Below are 23,115 nucleotides of genomic sequence, written 5' to 3' on the forward strand. Positions count from 1 at the left end.
ACACACGGTGCAACAGGAAATTAAATAAAGTGAACACAAAAGGAACAGAAAACGTGGCAACAGCACACAACAATAATTCCACACATGAACACAACAAAATGGAAAGCAAATAAATTCCACAAAACACACAGAACGACCCGAAATGGCCCAAACAGTTCCGCTACCCACAATGCCTAGTGGCGGCAGGCACAGTCAATAAGGGCAACGGCCCCCACAGTCGCGACAATAGATTATGCTTGTAATCTTAAATATTTCATGATGTGTGTTTTATGTAACTGACACCACACCTCCCTGTTTCATCAGAGTCAGACTTTCACCCGAATCCATGTGTCAGCTGTTTATTGGAGGACAGTTTTGCAGGTGACTGCCAGCTGTCCCTTCTCTCATTGGTGCGCCACAGAATTCCACGCCCAGGCCAGAACATGCTCATCAGGTGCAAGATCTCGCTTCCCAGTTGGCCGTGCTCACAGGCTGCCATTGGAAAGGAACCAGGACCAGCATGTTGGAGCCAGAGCTCCCAGGGACCTGGTGGATGTGCTGGTGTACCTGATCACCGAGATCCGAAAGCTGTCCCAAATTGCCGCTCATGGCAACTTCACCAGAGCACAAGCTTTCATGCTTTGTGTCCTTGTGGTTCTATTTCTGTGTTTTATACATAATTTAATTCTGCACTCCTGCTCAGCCCGTCCATTCTCAAATGTCCGCGTGGGTGCGCGATGCGCAACGGTCTGCGTGACGTAAAAATCGTCATGAATTCCGGTCCGCACGGATCGATCCGCGGACGTCTGCGCTGCACCCAGATTTTTTGCCGCGTTGTGTGTACGCGCAGGTCGCGCGGTATACGTGTGTGCCAGAGTGCCACGGCAAACAAATCACGACGGATGAGACGGTCTGCCGACAGAAATGAAAGTATCCAGTCGCTCAGGTGCCGCCCCGCAATTCAGAAACAGAAAAAAAAACATCCTAAATAAACTCTTAATACTGAATGATAATATACTGACAATGTATGTGCTTCATTTTCTATAAACAATCTGTAATTAAAGAGCAGATAAACACCCCGGAGTGCTGGAAAATCTCCCCGAAGATGCGTGGATCAGTGCGCCTGCATGGAACGCGCACCGTGTGAGCCCAAAATGTAGCATGAGAGAAAACACGTGCGCATCGGTGGTGCGCGGACCGTCCAAAGCGAACGCGGAAACGCGGACATGTGAAGCATGGACGAGCCTTTACTGCTCTCCTCTTTGGTTTCTATATGCCTACCCCGAACATTACAGTCATTACAGTCTCATAGTGCTGCTACGTGCACTAAGACTTACGTGAGAACTACAACTGCAAATGTATTTACGTTTTACATGCACATGACCCTACCCATAGAACCAGAACCCACAATGTCCATACCAGCCACGTATACACTATAGTGCATGAATGTCTGACCTCTACCCTGGCTTACGGCCCGAACGCACTGGACGCGGTAGCGCCCCGGGGACGGTGGCGCGCTGCCGTGCACGGGCGCCACGCACGGTAGCGCGCCACGCACGGTAGCGCGCCGCGCACGGTAGCGGTAGCTCGCCGCGCACGGTAGCGGTAGTGCCCCGCGCACGGTAGCAGTAGTGCGCCACGCACGGTAGCGGTAGTGCGCCACGCACGGTAGCGGGCCGCGCACGGTCGCGGTAGCGCACCGCGCACGGTAGCGGTAGCGCGCCGCGCACGGTAGCGGTAGCGTGCCGCGCACTGTAGCGGTAGCGCCCCACGCATGGCAGTGCGCCACGCACGGTAGCGGTAGCGCACCGCGCACAGTAGCGTTAGCGCGCCGCGCACGGTAGCGGTAGCGCGCTGTGCACGGTAGCGGTAGCGCCCCACGCACGGTAGCATGCCGCGCACGGTACCATGCCGCGCACGGTAGCGGTAGCGCCCTGCGCATGGTAGCGTGCCACGCACGGTAGCGGTAGCGCGCCGCGCACGGTAGCGGTAGCGCGCCGCCGCGCATGCACACGGTGGCACGCCGCGCACAGGCGGCACGCACGGTGGTGCGCTGCGCATGGGTGCCACGCTACGATCCCGAGGTTAAATAATTTTTCATCAGTAGTCAGAAAGAAGCTCTGTTTCAGTTCTGCACCAAGTCGTTAAAGATCACAGCCCCCAATTGTTTCAGCGCCAATTAATGTGAATTTTTAATTCAAGTTGTATCTCAAAACTCAACGTTGTCTTCTGCCATCTACCGTGCTAAGTTCACTAAGGAAGTTTTCGTATATCTTCACTAAAGTTGAACTGTATACTTTTAGATCTTTTATGCACTTTTCAGTATCAGCAGGATAAGTAAAGTTATCATTAAATTAGATATCTATAGTTGTAGATGGCAACTTCCTGTTCAAATGTTACTGTGCACCAGTTCACTAAGCAAAGAGATTGCTTCAAAGGAGAGCTTGAATATAAACGAGAGAGAAAAAAAAATTATGAAACCAGCAAGTGCAATAGTGGAGTGACAGTCAGTGCAGTACATAAAAAGAGCCAGTAGATGGCACTAGAAATTCTGTAGTGCTACTGACTGGCCTCAGCAACTTGTAGGGTAATCTTTATTATTTCATGATGTCTGTTTTATGTAACTGACCCCACACCTCCCTGTTTCATCAGAGTCAAGGCCTATTCATACTCCACAAAAACAAGAACAAAGTTCGGCAAGGGAGGCGGTGCGATAACAAAATGACGTCACTGGAGGAAATTGCAGACCGTTGCGTCTCTCATTGGTGCGCCACATAATTCCACGCCCTCCCTGTCCCAATAAAAGGGCCTCAGACAACGCTGTCGGCCACTTGTTCCTCAGACAACACTGTCGTCCACTTCTTGGAAGACTCCAGAACTGAAAATGAGGGGTACAGGAAGTCTCTCTGGCAAAGCCTCCAGGACACGCTCATCGCGTGAAAGAACTCGACTACGAGATGGATGGGCTCACAGGCAGCCGTTGGGCCGAAACCACGGCCAGCGTGTTGCAGCCCGAATTCCCAGGACCCGGGAGGATGTCTTGGTGTATCTGATCACTGAGATCGTGGAGCTTACCCGAAACGCCGCTCATGGCGACTTTACGGGAGCTGAAGCTCTTACGCTTTGTGTCCTTGTGTTTCTATTTCTGTGTGTTTTATTCATCATTTAATTCTGCTCTCCTTCCTGCTCTCCTCTTTGCTTCCATTCCTGTCGCTTGGCACTTGGCTCGACTCGTCTCGTTTTGAGACTTGTCCACATCATTACCTGACACTGGGTACTTTTCCCGCCGCACTTCAGGCCAGCTGCGTCGAGTCGAAAACACGACTTCGAACGACGTCGGGCCACTGACTACTCACCAAGTAGAGTCAGGAGAGCAGGGCCGGTCCGTCCTACAGGCAAAACAATCCCCTGCCTGGGGCGCCACGTACTGGGGGAGGCGCTGTGGCTGTACAAGGGGCGCTCCGACGGTCCGTGTAAGCACCGCTCTCCGCCGCTCTGACAGTCCAAGTGAGCAGCGCACTTCTCGGCATCGTTCTGATACGACAGAATGATGCGATACGCCAGATACGCCCGGACCGGCCCCGCAGAAGAGCGATGAGTAATTACTCCTCCACCCACACCTCTGAGGTGATCCGTGGAAATTTCATAGAAAGTGGCCATGTCGAGTCGAAAACACGACTTCGAACGACATCGGGCCACTGACTACTCACCAAGTAGAGTCAGGAGAGCAGGGCCGGTCCGTCCTACAGGCAAAACAATCCCCTGCTTGGGGCGCCACGTACTGGGGGAGGCGCTGTGGCTGTACAAGGGGCGCTCCGACGGTCCGTGTAAGCACCGCTCTCCGCCGCTCTGACAGTCCAAGTGAGCAGCGCACTTCTCGGCATCGTTCTGATACGACAGAACAATGCGATACGCCAGATACGCCCGGACCGGCCCCGCAGAAGAGCGATGAGTAATTACTCCTCCACCCACACCTCTGAGGTGATCCGTGGAAATTTCATAGAAAGTGGCCATGTCAGTCGAGCCAGGTTGCTCCACTGCACTTTGTCACTTTTGCGACTAATAAAGCTTTCTCTTTTTTTGTGGTGTAAAATCATTTGCTGACGGCGCCAGAGACGCCCGGACTGGCCCTGCAGAAGAGTGATAAGTCAAGTGTGCTGTAAAGCACACTTACAACGACCAAGATCCTGATAAGATACGGCTGCACAGACATCGACCCTGTGGATCAACAAGCAGGGGCCGAAATTTTCATGTCTTGCAGCCGATGAATGCATTCAGTGAGATCGAGACGGAGCGACTCACGACGCGTCGTGGAGAAAATGGTGTGGCGGGCGTTTGTGGCGGCCTCGCGATTACTCCTCCACCCACACCTCTGAGGTGATCCGTGAAAATTTAATAGAAAATGGCCAAATGTCATTCGAGCCAGGCTGCTCCACTGCACGTTGTCACTTTTGAGACTAATAAAGCTTTCTCATTTTTTCTGGTGTAAAATCATTTGCTCTTTCTTGTATGAGAAATCCAATGATTTTCCAAATTTGGCTCCGTCAATCCTTGAACACCAGCAACTTTTCTCTTGTCAAAACGTGTTCACATTTCCTTTCTAGTTGAATCACTAATCCTCTCGGGCAGGACATAGTAGGACATTTGGAGGCTCTCTGTAGGATCCAGAGGTTAAATAATTTTTCATCAGTAGTCAGAAAGAAGCTCTGTTTCAGTTCTGCACCAAGTCGTTAAAGATCACAGCCCCCAATTGTTTCAGCGCCAATTAATGTGAATTTTTAATTCAAGTTGTATCTCAAAACTCAACGTTGTCTTCTGCCATGTTGCCACTGAAGCCTTTGCAGAAGAATTCAACCTTCATGCTGAGGTGCTGCTTCAAGACACAGTTAATAGTGCTATCTACTGGCTCTTTTGATGTACTGCGTTGGCTGTCACTCTACTTCTGCACTCACTGGTTTCATCATTTTCTTTCTCCCTCATTTATATTGAAACTCAACATGATTCAGTCCCTCTCAGTGGCCCAAACTGAGAATTTCAGCAAGTCTCTGATATGTCAATGTGTCTGAAATCCCCTTTGGATTTTGGACATTTGGGTTCCTCATGTCAGGATCATTTGTGTCCTTGGGCAAGACACTTCACCCACCTTGCCTAGGTGTGAATGTAGTGTGAGAGTGAATGGTCGGAGGGGCTGATGGTGCAGATTGGCAGCCTCGCTTCTGTCAGTCTGCCCCAGGGCAGCTGTGGCTACAATAGTAGCTTACCACCACCGAGTATGGTGTGAACGGATTAATGTGATATTGCAGTGTAAAGCGCTTTGGGCTCTGTCATGCAGGGTAAAAAGTGCTATACAAGTGTCATCCATTTACCAATAAGACACAAACACCTCCGTGGGTCACAGTCTCCACTGTAATTCATTTCAACGGTGATGTATTGTGTTGAGGTCTGGACTCTGGGCAGGCCAGTCTAGTTCTGGATCATTCATGTCTTTCTGGACCTTGATTAGGAACTGGTGCACAGTGACACTAGAACAGGAAGTGATCATCTACTAACTGTTTCCACAAAGTTGGAGCATGAATTTTTCCAACATGTCTTGTTATGCTGAAGCTATCAGAGCTAAATTTCACTGGAACTATGGGTGCAAGCTAACCTTGCATAGCAGATGGGCCTGCCTGATTCAGTTCCTAGATCCTGCAGATCCCATCTTGTAGCGCTCCATAGACCAGTGATTTCACCGGGTTAAAATGTTGCCGGCCCAATCAGGGGAAAGAGGCGGGAGCTACGGGAGGAGCGGAAGTGACGAGAAGACGTGACGACAGCGGGAAGCGCATGAAAGTTTGAAAACAATGGCGGCGATCTCCGTGGACACGGCAATATCTGCAGTTTTATAAGAAAGCGACTCAATTTCTTCTTTGAAAGAGGAGCACAGAACATCACTTAAAGTCTTTTTGTCAGGAAACGATGTCTCCTGCTTCTCAGCAGCAGCGCACGTCAGCTCCGTCACACCGTGGCTTGATGTGGATTGGTCTGTGGTGAGTGTGTCGCGTGTCAATCAGAACGGTCGTCCAATCTGCTTCTTCTTTGGTTCGAACAGTCGTCCAATCGCCAGCTACTGATTGTTTTGAAGGTCCCGCCTCTGAAATCAAATGGGAAGAGCGGCTACCCAGATGGACTTGTGAAATATTTCCGTGGCGGACATATGAAACTGTCCATCTGGCGTGTCAGGTTAGGTCCAAACTCAACTCCTGAAAAAGAGGTCCACACCATAACCCCCCTCCACAGTTCCCCTGGTGAAAGGACATAGGACATGGAAACCCTCCATGAAGCCTCACTGCTCTTGAGCTGACCTAAAGTTCATATGAAGTTTGGAGGTCTGTCGTGACAGACTGCTGAACGCTGGCCAGCTGAGCACCTGCTGACCTGGTGCTGTGACTTTTCATGTAGCTGAATGGTTGTTGTTCCCAATCACTTGATCTTTGTCACAGTACTGACAGTTGATTGTGGAAAAGGGTTGTAAAGGCTACATCACACTGCAGTGCATCACACACACAGCACAACATAACAAACCTTGCCAATGAAGTAAAACTCCTCGCCCTGCAGTGGAGCCAGCAGGTTCACCGTTAATAGTACTTCAACTTTAAGCATATCTGGTGTGGGAGGTACAGGCGTAGCGCTTGGAGTGCTAACTGCTAAGTGATGTTGAACTCTCCCATATCCTCCTACAGTGATATCTGTAGTTATCAGCAGCTTTCAGTGTGTCCGAGATATAATGAGGGTGCCCAGTCTGGAGGGGTGTCTCCCTAAAAATGACAGGAAAAGCTCATTTGTTTAGCCTTTGCTTGCTGCCTTCAGCTAGCTTGGCTAATGCTAGCAGCCATCTGTATGACAAAAACACTGGCTTCGACTCATATTTTGATTAGAAGATAACACAAATTTGAATTACTAGTCTGAAAGTGTCGTGAACAGACCAACTTGTATCGATTGACAGTCTTAAATGCGATGTCTGAGCGTTGGACTCCAGCTATCCAGGCCATCCGTGACAGCTGGCTGAGTTCAATATGAAGTCCGCAGTGTACAGGGCGAACAGAAAGGGAGCCAACACTCTTCCCTGTGGGGCTCCTGTGCTGCAGACCACCATGTCAGACTCACAGTCCCGTGCCCTCACTGTGGTCTGTTTGTGAGGTAGTCCAGAATACATCCCGAGAGGTGGTGATCCACCCCTGTGACCTCCAGCTTGTCTGTCAGGAGAGCCGGCTGGATCGTATTGAAAGCGCTGGAGAAATCAAAGAACTTGATCCTCACAGTGCTTCCAGGCTGCTCCAGACAGGAAAGAACTCTGTCCAGGAGGAGGATTTAGTACATCTAAAGTTTTGCTAGTGTATATCTTCACTAAGTTCACTAAGGAAGTTTTAGTATATCTTCACTAATGTTGAACTGTATACTTTTAGATCTTTTGTGCACTTTTCAGTATCAGCAGGATAAGTAAAGTTATCATTAAATTAGATATCTATAGTTGTAGATGGCAACTTCCTGTTCAAATGTTACTGTGCACCAGTTCACTAAGCAAAGAGATTGCTTCAAAGGAGAGCTTGAATATAAACGAGAGAGAAAAAAAAAATGAAACCAGCAAGTGCAATAGTGGAGTGACAGTCAGTGCAGTACATAAAAAGAGTCAGGAGATGGCACTAGAAATTCTGTAGTGCTACTGACTGGCCTCAGCAACTTGTTGGGTAATCTTTATTATTTCATGATGTCTGTTTTATGTAACTGACCCCACACCTCCCTGTTTCATCAGAGTCAAGGCCTATTCATACTCCACAAGAACAAGAACAAAGTTCGGCAAGGGAGGCGGTGCGATAACAAAATGACGTCACTTATTATTGGAGGAAATTGCAGACCGTTGCGTCTCTCATTGGTGCGCCACATAATTCCACGCCCTCCCTGTCCCAATAAAAGGGCCTCAGACAAAGCTGTCGGCCACTTGTTCCTCAGACAACACTGTCGTCCACTTCTTGGACGACTCCAGAACTGAAAATGAGGGGTACAGGAAGTCTCTCTGGCAAAGCCTCCAGGACACGCTCATCGCGTGAAAGAACTCGACTACGAGATGGATGGGCTCACAGGCAGCCGTTGGGCCGAAACCACGGCCAGCGTGTTGCAGCCCGAATTCCCAGGACCCGGGAGGATGTCTTGGTGTATCTGATCACTGAGATCGTGGAGCTTACCCGAAATGCCGCTCATGGCGACTTTACGGGAGCTGAAGCTCTTACGCTTTGTGTCCTTGTGTTTCTATTTCTGTGTGTTTTATTCATCATTTAATTCTGCTCTCCTTCCTGCTCTCCTCTTTGCTTCCATTCCTGTCGCTTGGCACTTGGCTCGACTCGTCTCGTTTTGAGACTTGTCCACATCATTACCTGACACTGGGTACTTTTCCCGCCGCACTTCAGGCCAGCTGCGTCGAGTCGAAAACACGACTTCGAACGACGTCAGGCCACTGACTACTCACCAAGTAGAGTCAGGAGAGCAGGGCCGGTCCGTCCTACAGGCAAAACAATCCCCTGCCTGGGGCGCCACGTACTGGGGGAGGCGCTGTGGCTGTACAAGGGGCGCTCCGACGGTCCGTGTAAGCACCGCTCTCCGCCGCTCTGACAGTCCAAGTGAGCAGCGCACTTCTCGGCATCGTTCTGATACGACAGAACGATACGATACGCCAGATACGCCCGAACCGGCCCCGCAGAAGAGCGATGAGTAATTACTCCTCCACCCACACCTCTGAGGTGATCCGTGAAAATTTCATAGAAAGTGGCCATGTCAGTCGAGCCAGGTTGCTCCACTGCACTTTGTCACTTTTGCGACTAATAAAGCTTTCTCTTTTTTTGTGGTGTAAAATCATTTGCTGACGGCGCCAGAGACGCCCGGACCGGCCCTGCAGAAGAGTGATAAGTCAAGTGTGCTGTAAAGCACACTTACAACGACCAAGATCCTGATAAGATACGGCTGCACAGACATCGACCCTGTGGATCAACAAGCAGGGGCCGAAATTTTCATGTCTTGCAGCCGATGAATGCATTCAGTGAGATCGAGACGGAGCGACTCACGACGCGTCGTGGAGAAAATGGTGTGGCGGGCGTTTGTGGCGGCCTCGCGATTACTCCTCCACCCACACCTCTGAGGTGATCCGTGAAAATTTAATAGAAAATGGCCAAATGTCATTCGAGCCAGGCTGCTCCACTGCACGTTGTCACTTTTGAGACTAATAAAGCTTTCTCATTTTTTCTGGTGTAAAATCATTTGCTCTTTCTTGTATGAGAAATCCAATGATTTTCCAAATTTGGCTCCGTCAATCCTTGAACACCAGCAACTTTTCTCTTGTCAAAACATGTTCACATTTCCTTTCTAGTTGAATCACTAATCCTCTCGGGCAGGACATAGTAGGACATTTGGAGGCTCTCTGTAGGATCCAGAGGTTAAATAATTTTTCATCAGTAGTCAGAAAGAAGCTCTGTTTCAGTTCTGCACCAAGTCGTTAAAGATCACAGCCCCCAATTGTTTCAGCGCCAATTAATGTGAATTTTTAATTCAAGTTGTATCTCAAAACTCAACGTTGTCTTCTGCCATGTTGCCACTGAAGCCTTTGCAGAAGAATTCAACCTTCATGCTGAGGTGCTGCTTCAAGACACAGTTAATAGTGCTATCTACTGGCTCTTTTGATGTACTGCGTTGGCTGTCACTCTACTTCTGCACTCACTGGTTTCATCATTTTCTTTCTCCCTCATTTATATTGAAACTCAACATGATTCAGTCCCTCTCAGTGGCCCAAACTGAGAATTTCAGCAAGTCTCTGATATGTCAATGTGTCTGAAATCCCCTTTGGATTTTGGACATTTGGGTTCCTCATGTCAGGATCATTTGTGTCCTTGGGCAAGACACTTCACCCACCTTGCCTAGGTGTGAATGTAGTGTGAGAGTGAATGGTCGGAGGGGCTGATGGTGCAGATTGGCAGCCTCGCTTCTGTCAGTCTGCCCCAGGGCAGCTGTGGCTACAATAGTAGCTTACCACCACCGAGTATGGTGTGAACGGATTAATGTGATATTGCAGTGTAAAGCGCTTTGGGCTCTGTCATGCAGGGTAAAAAGCGCTATACAAGTGTCGTCCATTTACCAATAAGACACAAACACCTCCGTGGGTCACAGTCTCCACTGTAATTCATTTCAACGGTGATGTATTGTGTTGAGGTCTGGACTCTGGGCAGGCCAGTCTAGTTCTGGATCATTCATGTCTTTCTGGACCTTGATTAGGAACTGGTGCACAGTGACACTCGAACAGGAAGTGATCATCTACTAACTGTTTCCACAAAGTTGGAGCATGAATTTTTCCAACATGTCTTGTTATGCTGAAGCTATCAGAGCTAAATTTCACTGGAACTATGGTTGCAAGCTAACCTTGCATAGCAGATGGGCCTGCCTGATTCAGTTCCTAGATCCTGCAGATCCCATCTTGTAGCGCTCCATAGACCAGTGATTTCACCGGGTTAAAATGTTGCCGGCCCAATCAGGGGAAAGAGGCGGGAGCTACGGGAGGAGCGGAAGTGACGAGGAGACGTGACGACAGCGGGAAGCGCATGAAAGTTTGAAAACAATGGCGGCGATCTCCGTGGACACGGCAATATCTGCAGTTTTATAAGAAAGCGACTCAATTTCTTCTTTGAAAGAGGAGCACAGAACATCACTTAAAGTCTTTTTGTCAGGAAACGACGTCTTCTGCTTCTCAGCAGCAGCGCACGTCAGCTCCGTCACACCGTGGCTTGACGTGGATTGGTCTGTGGTAAGTGTGTCGCGTGTCAATCAGAACGGTCGTCCAATCTGCTTCTTCTTTGGTTCGAACGGTCGTCCAATCGCCAGCTACTGATTGTTTTGAAGGTCCCGCCTCTGAAATCAAATGGGAAGAGCGGCTACCCAGATGGACTTGTGAAATATTTCCGTGGCGGACATATGAAACTGTCCATCTGGCGTGTCAGGTTAGGTTCAAGCTCAACTCCTGAAAAAGAGCTCCACACCATAACCCCCCTCCACAGTTCCCCTGGTGATACCAAACCCAGTTGCTCAAGAGAACTTGTCTTCACTGTTCAACAATCCAGTGGGCCACTGGACTCTGGAACAGTGAAGACAATATATATTTCAGGATTTTCCTTTGCTTGAAATTTCCTTTTTTTTTCTTTCAAACTTCTGCTTGAAAATGACTCCTGAAGCAGGTCTACGGCCCTGGAGAGAATGCTTGAAACCTCAGCAGTCTTCCACATCAGCACAGATTTGATACCCATCAATGTTGGATTGGCTGATGACAATTTCACTCAACACTACAAAACCCAATAGCAGCATCCAGCTTGGAGTCAAGGCTTGCTATGAAAGGACATAGGACATGGAAACCCTCCATGAAGCCTCACTGCTCTTGAGCTGACCTAAAGTTCATATGAAGTTTGGAAGTCTGTCGCAACAGACTGCTGAACGCTGGCCAGTTGAGCACCTGCTGAACTGGTGCTGTGACTTTTCATATAGCTGAATGGTTGTTGTTCCCAATCACTTGATCTTTGTCACAGTACTGACAGTTGATTGTGGAAAAGGGTTCTAAAGGCTCCATCACACCGCAGTGCATTACACACACAGCACAACAATGAAGTAAAACTCCTCGTCCAGCAGTGGAGCCAGCAGGTTCACTGTTAATAGTACTTCAACTTCAAGCATATCTGGTGTGGGAGGTACAGGCGTAGCGGTTGGAGTGCTAAGTGATGTTGAACTCTTCCATATCCTCCTACAGTGATATCTGTAGTTATCAGCAGCTTTCAGTGTGTCCGAGATATAATGAGGGTGCCCAGTCTGGAGGGGTGTCTCCCTAAAAAAGACAGGAAAAGCTCATTTGTGTAGCCTTCGCTTGCTACCTTCAGCTAGCTTGGCTAATGCTAGCAGCCATCTGTATGACAAAAACACTGTCTTCGACTCTTATTTGGATTAGAAGATAACACAAATTTGACTTACCAGTTTGAAAGTGTCATGAACAGACCAACTTGTATCGATGGACAGTCTTAAATGTGATGTCTGAGCGTTGGACTGGGGCTATCCAGGCCATCCGGTGAACCTCAGTTAGTTCAGACACCTGAAGTCCTTGACTTTGTTTCCACACTGGAAATTAGACAAATTGAAGCCCAATAATTTATTTTTTTTTTTTTTGGGTGGTCGTGTGAGCAGCTGTTGCATTTAACAACATGCACGCTCCAACCATGATTTTAAGTAGTTAGAAGGGGGGAAGTGTAGCGTAGCTAGCCAATGTAAATGTTGCACACGTTAGGTATTTTTATTATACAAACCAAAGACGTCCATAAGGAATACAGACTACAATAGCCTTTATATAGAAGTCCTGTGGACGTCAATACTAGACGTTCGGTAGACGTCACAAGAAGACGTCATCTGGAGTTACAGTCTGCACCTTCATGGAACCAAAGTTGGACATGAAAAAAAGACATTGTAAAGATGTCTTTGGGACGTGTCTTTGTTAAGTGTCTTTGTGAAGTGAGTTTGTTCTGGCTCATTTGGAGACGCCTTCTGGACGTCAAATAATTGCATCAATAGAACGTCTTCTCCTTTACTTCATCATGTTGCATGTCTACAGCAGCAGAGCCAAATATCTGCTGTGTTTATATATCCATGTTACAGGAAAAGACCAGTTTGCTTCAACTGATCTTTTCTGCACACAGTCCAGGGTTTTAAAGGTGTTTGAGTTACTGCATGAAACCTAACACTCACAGATATTTAATCTTTTGAATGGATATTTCCTTAATTTTAAGATGTAACACTGAATAAGCTTTCTGACTATCAGTTATCCATAACACCTACAATGATATATAACTGGCTGTATATGATGGTTTAACAGTCAGTGAATCATTTAGTTCAGCACTATGAATAACTATACCAAGTTTAAAACTGTTCGATTCCTCCATAAATACTACTGTTTGTCTGCAGGTGATCACTCTTTCATTCAAAGCAGAGATCTGAATGATGAAGGTGTTCTGGTGGAGAAATGATAAATCCATAACCTTGATAGTGAAAAAAAAAATCAGCATCAAAAACATAATGTGACAGAGAGTCAGTGAAAACACACAAGATGCTTTAACCCACATGAGCCTGAAGAGGAACATTTTGGCTGGAGGACTAAAGATGGTTCTTCTTCAAGAAAAGTTGCGTGAAAAGGTGCATCAAACGTTAAAAATGCATTTTCAACACTAATCCAACACTTCCATCTCCTGGCTGTTTTTGTGTACTGCATGGGGCTCACTTTTGACTGTTTCATCAGGTTTTACCAGGAGCGTTTAGGAGATGGAGCCTGTTTTAAACTAGCCACCTGCACGACGCTTTCCGAAGAGAGGAGAGGGGATGAACACTGTGTGTGTGCTATTGTTATTCATATATTAAAGATATATTCCAGTTCCAATTTGAAACACTGGGTGTCATTGTTACTTATTGTGTCTTTGAAGGTGCCCATGCATCAATATGTACAATGAACAATATTAATATTTCTCTATAACTGCCGTTAAGGACAGTCCATGACAGCCTTAAACTCTACAAAGTTCATTATTGAAGACAATAGTAAGAAATGAAGACAGCTCTGGCCTTCATCAGCTTCTTTGAGCAGTGTAATTGGGTGAGTTTTTGTGAAATAAAAGTTAAAGATCCCTCCTTATTCCATTTTGGTGGCCCTGCTTTACCTTATGATTACATATGCAATTGTAGTGGATTAAAGTTATTGTTTTGGTTTAATTAACCTGTATAATTATGAACATACCAAGCAGTGAACCCTGCTGTTTGCAGTTCTTCAACACCTATCTCCTTCTTTATGCATATGGAATAATTAAAAACCAAAAAGTACTGAACCAGTTCATAAAATAGTGGATGTTGTAAAACCAATGTGTGAAACAACTGAAGACTTTACAAAATTAGTAAATATTCCAAAGGTTATATTTTATATTGGTAGGAATTTTGGTAACACTTTACTTGAAGCACCTGGTATAACACATTGTAAGTAGTTATAAACACTCATACATGTACACAATGCTTTATAACTCACTATACAGCACTATACAGCATAGGATTAGGGTTAGGGTTAGGGTTAAGTTTAGGGCATTGTGATCATCTATGAGTGTTTATAACTATAGCTACACGTGTTATAATGGCATTATAATGCTTTATAAATGTACTTTGTAAATGCACTTATAATGTGTTATACAGGGGGGCTTCAAATAAAGTGTTACCGGAATTTTTGATACACCACTCTGGAAATACAGTTTCACAGATAAAACAATCTTGACTAATGTGGTTGTGATACAGTATGATTTAAAACTGGACTTTCCATAATGAATTAGCTCATTAACCTGCAGCAGCTCCAAATACTTTTTGTACATGGGCTCTAATCCAAACTAGAGATCTGTGAAAATGGGTTGAAGGTTCAGTGAGTTGCAATTACTTTATTTGTGTGAACAGTTCCTTCTTAAAAAGAAGTTAATGAGCGGGTCCTCATCCAACATGGCGGACAGTCTGGCCCGTCAGCAGTGAGGAGTCTCCTAATCAAACTGTTTGATTGGCTCACAGGGAGCATGAACACTTATAGATTAAATTAGAAATCCTTAAATACTCAAATTGAAAGAAGCAAGTTGAACAAAATCATACTTGTTCTTGTATTTTTCCTTATGTATCTTGAAAATATGAAACTTTATTTTAAAAAAAGATAATTGGTATAAAGTTATCAGCAGAAACAAATATAAAAATAAATCTAAAGAAACTTTGCAAAAGTCACATAAAACTCCTGATTGGTTGACTTGAAAATGAAATTGTGTGTTCAGAAAGCAGAGCTGGCACCACGAGAGTTAAATGTTTTGGCTGAGCGCGTGGGGGCAGACGGACAGGAGGGACGACTCGTGAGCGATTATTGAGGAGGTCTGACTTCAGCCCGGACGAGGAGACAGAACACAGTCATGCTGCAGCTCCGGGTCTTCGTCAGGGTCCTCCAGCAGTCCCATGTGGGGAATCAGGGGCCCAACAAAGCGTTTCCGCTCGCGCACAGCGCCGGACGCCGGAACACATCAAGTAAGACTTTATATCAGCTGACAAGGAGGAAAGGAAAGACTCTTTAACTCACTGACGAGTCTTTCCTCATTCTTCCGGATGACAGATTTTTGTTGTAAAATCTGCCTGAAATTATTTTAAAGTCACAGAGCCAAGAAACAAATAGACAAATAAATCTAATGATCTGTTTATATTGAATATATGACAGAGATTTCTTTATTCCAAGCAGATTATTAAAGACCGCGAGTGTGCGCCTTTATCGCTGAACCGCTCTGTTTACTCTTTACAAACTCTACGGGAACAGGGTCACTTTGCGAAACTTTACCATGCAGACAGGGTCATGAACTGGATCTAGGTTAGAAACACAGAAGTTCTGGTGACTTTGATGTGAGATAAGAGCGATGGAGCAGAAACAGAAGCAGCTCGCCGCGCGCACCCTTCATCCAAAACCAGCGCGCTCTGCGCAACGATGATAGGGTGATCACAGCTGATCCACTCTCATCAAGACTGTCGAAAACATGCATGTCAAGATACATTTTGAGCCTAAATCGCTAGAAGTGTGAATGTGAGTGTTTTTTTTCTTGCCCTGTTTTGGACTGTTGTCCTGTCCATGGTGTGCCCTGCCTTTGCTCTGAGCTGGGATCCTTTTTTTATAAATTCTTGCAAACAGCCTGAGACAGAGCTCCTCACGTCGATAATCACGTGTTTTTTTAATTGATCGCGTGCAGTCACCCATCAGCTCCTGTGTGGTTTTGCTGCTGCTCTGGTCTCCAGTGAGTCTGAGTCCTCATCTCAGTGTGTGTGTAAGTGTGTGTGTGTGTGTGTGTGTGTGTGTGTGGGTGACAGCTTTTACACAATCAAACTGTGAACAAACAAGTTTACATGAGAGGCGATAGGCCTACCCATCGACCCATTAATCAGTCCATTCATTAATCAATCATGCATTCATTCAATCTTTGAAAATACTCTGGAAAAAGAACAGGAATCAAATTCGTATTAAAATAAGAAAGTACAGGCTGTGAAATGTAGAAAAGTAAGATGTGAAATTTGCAATTACTGTTTGTTGGGGTGCTGTATGCATTATTTGTGGTTAGCTGTCATGCCTCACTGTGGGTTTGAGTCCATTGGAGTGCAGCAGGAGAAATTGACACAGATTTACTGATACTAAATATGAAAGCATTGAGCATCTCAAGATTGCCCCACCCAGTTTGAATCAAAGTCTTATGAGAGAACACAGGAAGCCCTTAAATATCCCTGCCTCTCATGGACTCAAGTCATTTTCTCAGTGGCTGACTTTCCCTCTGTGTTGTTTTCTGTTCAGGTGCTTCTGCTGATGTGTTTGGTGCAAAAGTTAAGCCAAAACTCCAGAAAAATCCCTTTCAGTAACCACAGCAGTGAATTCTTTGTCCTTATTTAATTTCCGCTTCATACAGTGACTGTTGTGATTGTTGGGTTCTGTTTGTTGGGTGAACTTCTTCTGCCTCTGTGTCCCGTTGTGTTCCAGCCGCTCCCCCGGCTGCAGCAGAGCGGACTCTCATCGCCGTGAAACCAGACGGGGTTCAGCGGGGCCTCGTGGGGAAGATCATCCAGCGGTTTGAGCAGCGGGGCTTCAAGCTGGTTGGGATAAAGATGCTGCAGGTATCATAGTCTTAAAAACAGTTTGTCAGCGTCTGAACGGTCTGCAGCTTGTGAGTCTGTTTGTCTCTGCTGTGAAGGTGTCTAAAGATCTCTTGTCTGAGCACTACTGTGAACTGAGAGCTAAACCTTTCTATCCCGATGTGCAAGCCTACATGACCTCGGGGCCGGTGATCGCTATGGTGAGACTCCCTCTCTCTATATATTTCTGACGCATGGTGGGATTTCTTTTTGATGATTACTTTTCTTTTGTTCAGGTGTGGGAAGGAGATAATGTTGTCCAGACGTCTCGCAGCATGGTGGGACCCACCGACCCAACTCAGGCCCAGTCGGGCACCATCAGAGGAGATTTCAGTATCCATGTGAGCAGGTAACCTGCCGCTCATCTCACTTTGCTTCTGCCTGATTTTTTTATCAGTTTGGATTATAAAATGCAAACATCTCGGTCGTTTAAAGGAACGTGGTCCATGCCAGCGATTCACTGGAGGGAGCTCAGAGGGAGATCCAGCTGTGGTTTGAAGGAAAAGACCTCCTGGACTGGGACTGCTGCTCCCGCGCCTGGACGCATCGGCCATGAAGACAACGGCATTGAAAAGCTGTCAGAGTGTCGCTGCTCAGAGATTCGTTTCCACTGAAGGTGTAGTGATTGAAAGCAGTGAGCCAGATTCAGTGTTAAATCTGAAAAGAAAAAAATACCTCAGCAAAGTGCAAATGTGATGAGATTTTATTATTCAAGCCACTGTAGCTTCTGCGTGCGTCTCTGCTTTACGTGTTCAGCGTTTTTAGTGTTTCTAGCCAATCCTGGTTTATAATTTGAAGTCATATTGTGATATTGATGAACAGGTGCTAAAATAATGAAGCAATAATGTGGCAAAATATATAAGACATCAAATCATTTTGATGTCTTTTTTTTTTTTTTAAACCTGGACGACATTTTTATATATTGAAAATGTTTTTCCACACTTCAGGGAGCTTCAAGTCATAAGTCATAGGAAAATGTAAAATTTTTAAAAGCATTAATAGTTTAGTGAAATTCAAACAATTACTGTTTACACACGATCGTCTGACCTCTGCTGGACGTTACTTGTTTTAAATAAGGAAAAAAATAGGGGAGATACTGCTGCACGCACTGCATCAGTTTCCCCTCACTCATTTCCTTCTTTTTCATGTTGAATGTCATCTGCATTGTCACTGCTGTATTTTCTTATCCAACAAGTTTAATTTCTTTGCACGTCTGCTAAACGTGACACGGGTCTTATTGAACTAATTATGAAATGTGAAATTAGTAATAATGATGGCATTTGTCTTGTCTGTTAAATACGTCGGTCATCTGTGTTGTAATGGAGAAATATTAATGCGTATAATACTTTAATAAAGTTTAATAAACTATTGATCGGTAGTGTTTTAATCAGAACGCATACTTGAGAAAAAATGTGTTTATTGTGTTGCTTTTCTGTTTATTGCAAAGCTTCAGGTTAGTTCATCAGGAATAACTAAAAAACAAAAATAACTATAACTGAGAGTAAAGTCAGTAAACTTGTCGAGTTTGCCTGACATCATGTACAAGAGGAGTTTTTTTTTTAGTCAATAGGTGAAAATGTACTTGTCACATTCAAAAGTTGTTAGAAAAGATTTAGCAGCAAGTCTGACTAACTGATTAAATACATCCTTGATATGAAACGACGCTTGATGTCACATCTCAGTGGATCATTGATCGCTTTTCTTCCAGCACGTCGCTCTATGATTCCAGGTTAATCTTCTGCTTCTGCTTCTCCATCGCTTCCTCGAGCTCTGAAGACTTCCGCACATCCTGAGGAGAGCAGGACATTTAATTTATTATTTTCCCCAACGTTCTGAAGAAATAAACACATGCAGGTGAATTATGACAAACAGATCAATTTTTTTTACTGATTTACTGACAGTTACATCCAAATAATAATCATGTTGTTTGGGTTCTCTTTCAGAGGAGAAAAAAAATCAGCTTTAGATCATCATTTCATGTCCGGCTGTGCTTTTAGGTCAAGGCTGACCAATCAAACAAAGACACATGGACCTGAGTGTAAGCAAACACCACGACATGAACGCAGCCTTAAACAAACCTCGAGCAGGGCCTTCTGCACTGTGATCTGGCTGTAGACTCTGGCCCCTTCCTCTGGCGACACTGTGCGGAGCTCGTCCTTGTTGAGGGAGAAGAGCTGTGCCCCGGTCAGGATGCCCAGGCTCTGGATCGTCCTGATGGAACCGGCAAATCAAACACTGGTCAGGGTCTGTCAGAGACACTCTGACCTTTGGTTAGTTGACTCTTCAGGTCAGTTGGCTGAGACTTCTCAAATCATATCAGCTTCAGTCGTGACTTTCTTTGGTCCAACACTCACGGCTGGCTGAAGCCCTTGGCGGTGAGCCAGGCCTCCACGTCCGAAGGTGGCGAGTGGTAGTTCAGAGGCGTCGAGGTGTCACTGGAACGAGAAGTCAGCTGCCGACGAATGGAGGCTTTTTTCTCTGCGAGCCGCTGGATCAGCTCTTCATTCATGATCAGGACTGTGAACACACACACACTCTGGTCAGTGTGGTAATGTTCATTCATCTGCCTCTGTGTCGGTACGGTGTGTTACTTCGGTCGCCGTCTTCTCCCTGCACTGCTGTGGGGGGTAACACCATACTCTGAGGTCGGACTGGTGGGCTTATAGCTGTGGGACTCGTAGCAACAGGACTCGTCGGAGCATAGGAGTAATACTTTGTCCGAGGGGAGAGAGGCACCTTCTGCAGCACACAGGTAGAACAGGAAGTTAACCACGGTTATGTATGGAACAGTGAAATGCCACAAATATGAATATTAATCTATACCTTTGACTCTCTGCGCTGCACTGGGCTGTTCCTCTCGGTGTTATTCAGAGCAGACAGAGGCTCCAGAATATTAAAAGGAACAAATCCTATCTGGTCAAAGCGATTCCGACACTTCCACCACCGCTTGGACGATTCAATTACCTGAGGAGAGTTTTACACCTTATGTCAAGAGGAAATCACCTTTTCCAGCCAGGTAGTCTCTCTGTGGGTCGGTACCTCGAGTGTTTCTCCCTGGAGCACAGAGAGCTCGCTGCTGTTTCTCGCCACAAAGTCATAGCTGCAGCAGTAGAGTCTCTCTCCCTCAGGAGGGAGTCCATTCCCTTCACTGGAGAACAAACGGCTCAATGTTACAACATGGAATCATAACTCATTTGGCATATTTCCAAATAGGATAAAGGAGAAGAACCTAATGTCAGCTCTAGTAAAAATCCACGCTCATTTTATGAGGCAATATGCCGCTGATTACAACCATCAGGAATTTGGCTTCAGTTGCTGCTCCTGCTTCATAATCAGGTGATTAGCTCTGTCAGCTACTGTTTTACACACTCACTCTTCCTGAGCGCCTTTTGCTGTCTGCTGGGTTTCATCCAGATGATTCTGTGTCTGTCTGCTCTCCCTCACAGTGTCCTGCTTGTGCTGCGACTCGACGGGATCCTCGAAAGGCCGGCCGGCCGAGTCATGCGCCGGAGGCCGCCACCCGTCCAGGAAGACAGGTGAATAGGGGGGAACAGGTTCACCCAGGTCAGAGCTGGAGGGGAAACAGGCGTCCTGTTAGACCAGCGGGACGCCACCACAGCCAGGCAGCAGAAAGACACACACCGACGAGACGTCCAGTTGGTTCCTAATGAACTCCACAGCTGCTTCTCGTCCTCGGTCAGGTGCTCCTGCAGCAGGGAGACGGCGCCGCTGGTCAAAGCGGGACTGATCACAGACGCTCCTAACTCTGGACCTCCGGTGGTTTTCACCATCTGGAAGAAGAGAAGAGAGTCACAGCAGTGAGGATCGCGGTCAGAGGAACAGAGCAGGAGGTGCAGGTCTCACCAGTCTGAGAGGCAGGAAGATGTGGTGCAGCAGCTGCGGAGCGTCGGGCTGCGTGATGGAGGACTTGAGGCGGTCCTGCGAAAGAAAAGGAAAAACAGGAACCATCATCATTTGCATTTTAATATTTGATAGTTTTAATCAATCTTTGATGCTTCATCAGTCTCACCAGCAGACAGAAGGAGTACTTGAACTTCTGAAAAATGTCCACAAACTCCTCCTCTGTTGGAGGACAGGCTTTCATGGCCAACAAGTCGTCTGCACACAGATCAACACAAACACAACAATGAAGTATAATAGTTTTATTCACACTCCTAATCAGTTCGGATCAGCTCTATTTTGCTGCAGCCTTTAAAAGATTTCCTTTAAGTTTAAGTCAAGTGAGAAGCAGTGCAGTGATTTATGACATGTGCCACAGACGTTCTCCTGTCCGCTGCGTTGCACCGACACCAGACGGCCTGTCAACACAGCAGCGTGAACTGGTTCTGCTCAGACCGACACGTCTGAGAGACGTTGGTGTCATATTCCTTTGCCTCTCCTGCCTGAAGCCCTCCGGTGTGTTAAATGCCGTCAGACCTCGTTTTTGATTTCCACCGTAATTTTGCACCGACTGCCAGAAGACGGCGTTTGAAACATTTAGCTCAAAGCCTTTTTGAAATCAGCTGATCGAGAGTCAGGCTCACTAAAGTACTTTTCTGGCTGTTTATATGTTGTTGGCATGCCGCTCCCGTCACCGCCCCTCATCATTCGCTATAGAGGAATAACTCTCACCGTCCTGCTCCACCTTCTTCTTGCTCTTCTTGCTTTTCTTCTGTTTCCTCTGGTTCAGAACGGTTTGGGCCTCGGCCGTCTGCTGCAGGCGTGACATGAATCTCTCCACATCGTCGAAGCAGTGATTCAGAATCTCCTGAGGAAGACAAAATATATTAACATATAACAACGTAATCATGGTGGGACAATGTTTTGCACAAATAGCTATAAATCTTCGGTTTAGATTACTTTTTTAATGCTTAAACAAAAAGCATCTTCAAATATGACTGAATGGAGGTTGAGTACAGACCACTTCTCTTTCAGCGTCCTGTACAGAGCTGTGATCCTCCTCTCCATTGGTACTGTTACCTGAGCAGATGAAGAGTATTGAAAAATGTGTCTGGATGGTTTAAATCACATTTTCATACAGTACCATCAGGTGAAATCACAAAAACATGACCGTACACAAACCCATGAAGCCACATGTTCATATAAGTTTCAGGTTGGAAATCAACAAGCGAGCCAATGATCAGCAGACATAAGCAGACCTTTGACGGAGTGTGTGTAGCCGGGCAGCCCGCCAGGTGGGAGCTCCTCTCCAGGAGAAACCATGACTCGAACACCGGAGGGCTTTCTGGGGACCATCGGAGGAGGCCGGCCTGACATCTGTTGTATTTATTAAGCACACGGGAAAGTAAGCGCTTGATGCTCTAAACAAACATCAGAGTGAGGAAGTGTCCTTTGTTGTTTCTTCTGAATGTGTTTATTCAATAGACAATTTCCTCCCATTGTGATTCACACCTTGAATTCGTGTCTGGGATTGTTCGCCTTTGTTTCGAGAGATTGAACATTCAAATCTAGTGAAGTTAATTTAGACACACCTAACTTCACAGACGGACACCTCGACTTCAGTTGAATGTGGTCAAAGAGAAGTGATTAATGGGGCTCAATATCAGCACATTCCTGGAGCTGATTGTAAGAATGCAGAGTATTTCTCTCTGCACGATCACACGTCCACAGATACTCACTACAGGAAAAACCACTGCGACCTGAAGGTATGCAGATGACACAACCATCACAGCTTGACTGAGAGACAGTTCCAGGGAAATAAGATTTCTGCCTCAAGAAAGGCCAAAGTGTGTTTTTTTCACAGTGACATTTCTCATCCTAATCTGATGATTAAATTCTTTAATGTAGCAGTAAAGATGTGAAACCTGCATTTTAGACGCCATCAGATTTCAAATACTGTCAAAACACTGAATGCAAAAATCTTATGCAGAAAGATGAAAGCAACAAAGAAAATGTGCTTTGAAAAGGATTAAAGATAGAAAACCGTTGTATTGAAAGTGTCAGGTGAATCCACCCCCTCCCACCCCCTCCCACCCCCCTCCTCTGCATTTCTTCATAACAAACGCCCCCTGTTAACATAAATTGGCTCAAAATATAGATCATTCACTGTACCTTTTTCGCGTAGTTTCAGAGTTCAGATATGACAGAAAGCTGTCCTCTCGCTGAGTTCTGTGTTCTGAGCCTCACTGTTTACAGGAGGACGGCCTCCCTCCTCCTCCTGATATGCTGGAACTAGAAAAACTAGTCTGGCTTTTCTCTGCTGTTAATCTGCATTGCTTTCACTCTGACTCCATGAGACGCACACACACACACACACGCACGCGCACACACACACACACACACACACACACACACACACACACACACACACACAGGCACTTGCCTGTGGCTTGTGCCTTGAGGTCGACTGTG

General features: G+C 46.2%; 2 protein-coding genes across 2 annotated transcripts; one reads left to right on the plus strand and one right to left on the minus strand.

The window, feature by feature from the left end:
• The first annotated feature begins 14,982 nt into the window (after positions 1 to 14,982).
• On the plus strand, positions 14,983 to 17,819 carry LOC115387326 (nucleoside diphosphate kinase A-like). The gene is made up of 5 exons (XM_030089998.1): positions 14,983 to 15,108; positions 16,592 to 16,725; positions 16,803 to 16,904; positions 16,980 to 17,092; positions 17,179 to 17,819. The coding sequence occupies exons 1-5, from the start codon at positions 14,997 to 14,999 to the stop codon at positions 17,297 to 17,299; spliced, it is 582 nt and encodes a 193-aa protein (XP_029945858.1). The 5' UTR covers positions 14,983 to 14,996; the 3' UTR covers positions 17,300 to 17,819.
• Positions 17,820 to 18,143: 324 nt separating this feature from the next.
• On the minus strand, positions 18,144 to 22,919 carry eps8l1a (EPS8 signaling adaptor L1a). Its single transcript, XM_030089997.1, has 14 exons — positions 22,816 to 22,919; positions 21,903 to 22,020; positions 21,665 to 21,723; positions 21,376 to 21,511; positions 20,774 to 20,862; positions 20,608 to 20,682; positions 20,386 to 20,534; positions 20,117 to 20,314; positions 19,783 to 19,891; positions 19,567 to 19,707; positions 19,335 to 19,482; positions 19,098 to 19,260; positions 18,822 to 18,954; positions 18,144 to 18,532 (listed from the first exon to the last, which is right to left on the minus strand). Exons 2-14 carry the CDS (start codon positions 22,018 to 22,020, stop codon positions 18,461 to 18,463), a joined length of 1,590 nt encoding a protein of 529 aa, XP_029945857.1. The 5' UTR covers positions 22,816 to 22,919; the 3' UTR covers positions 18,144 to 18,460.
• Positions 22,920 to 23,115: the final 196 nt, after the last annotated feature.

The sequence above is a fragment of the Salarias fasciatus genome, chromosome 4 (genome assembly GCF_902148845.1).
Source record: "Salarias fasciatus chromosome 4, fSalaFa1.1, whole genome shotgun sequence".
Lineage (NCBI taxonomy): Eukaryota > Metazoa > Chordata > Actinopteri > Blenniiformes > Blenniidae > Salarias > Salarias fasciatus.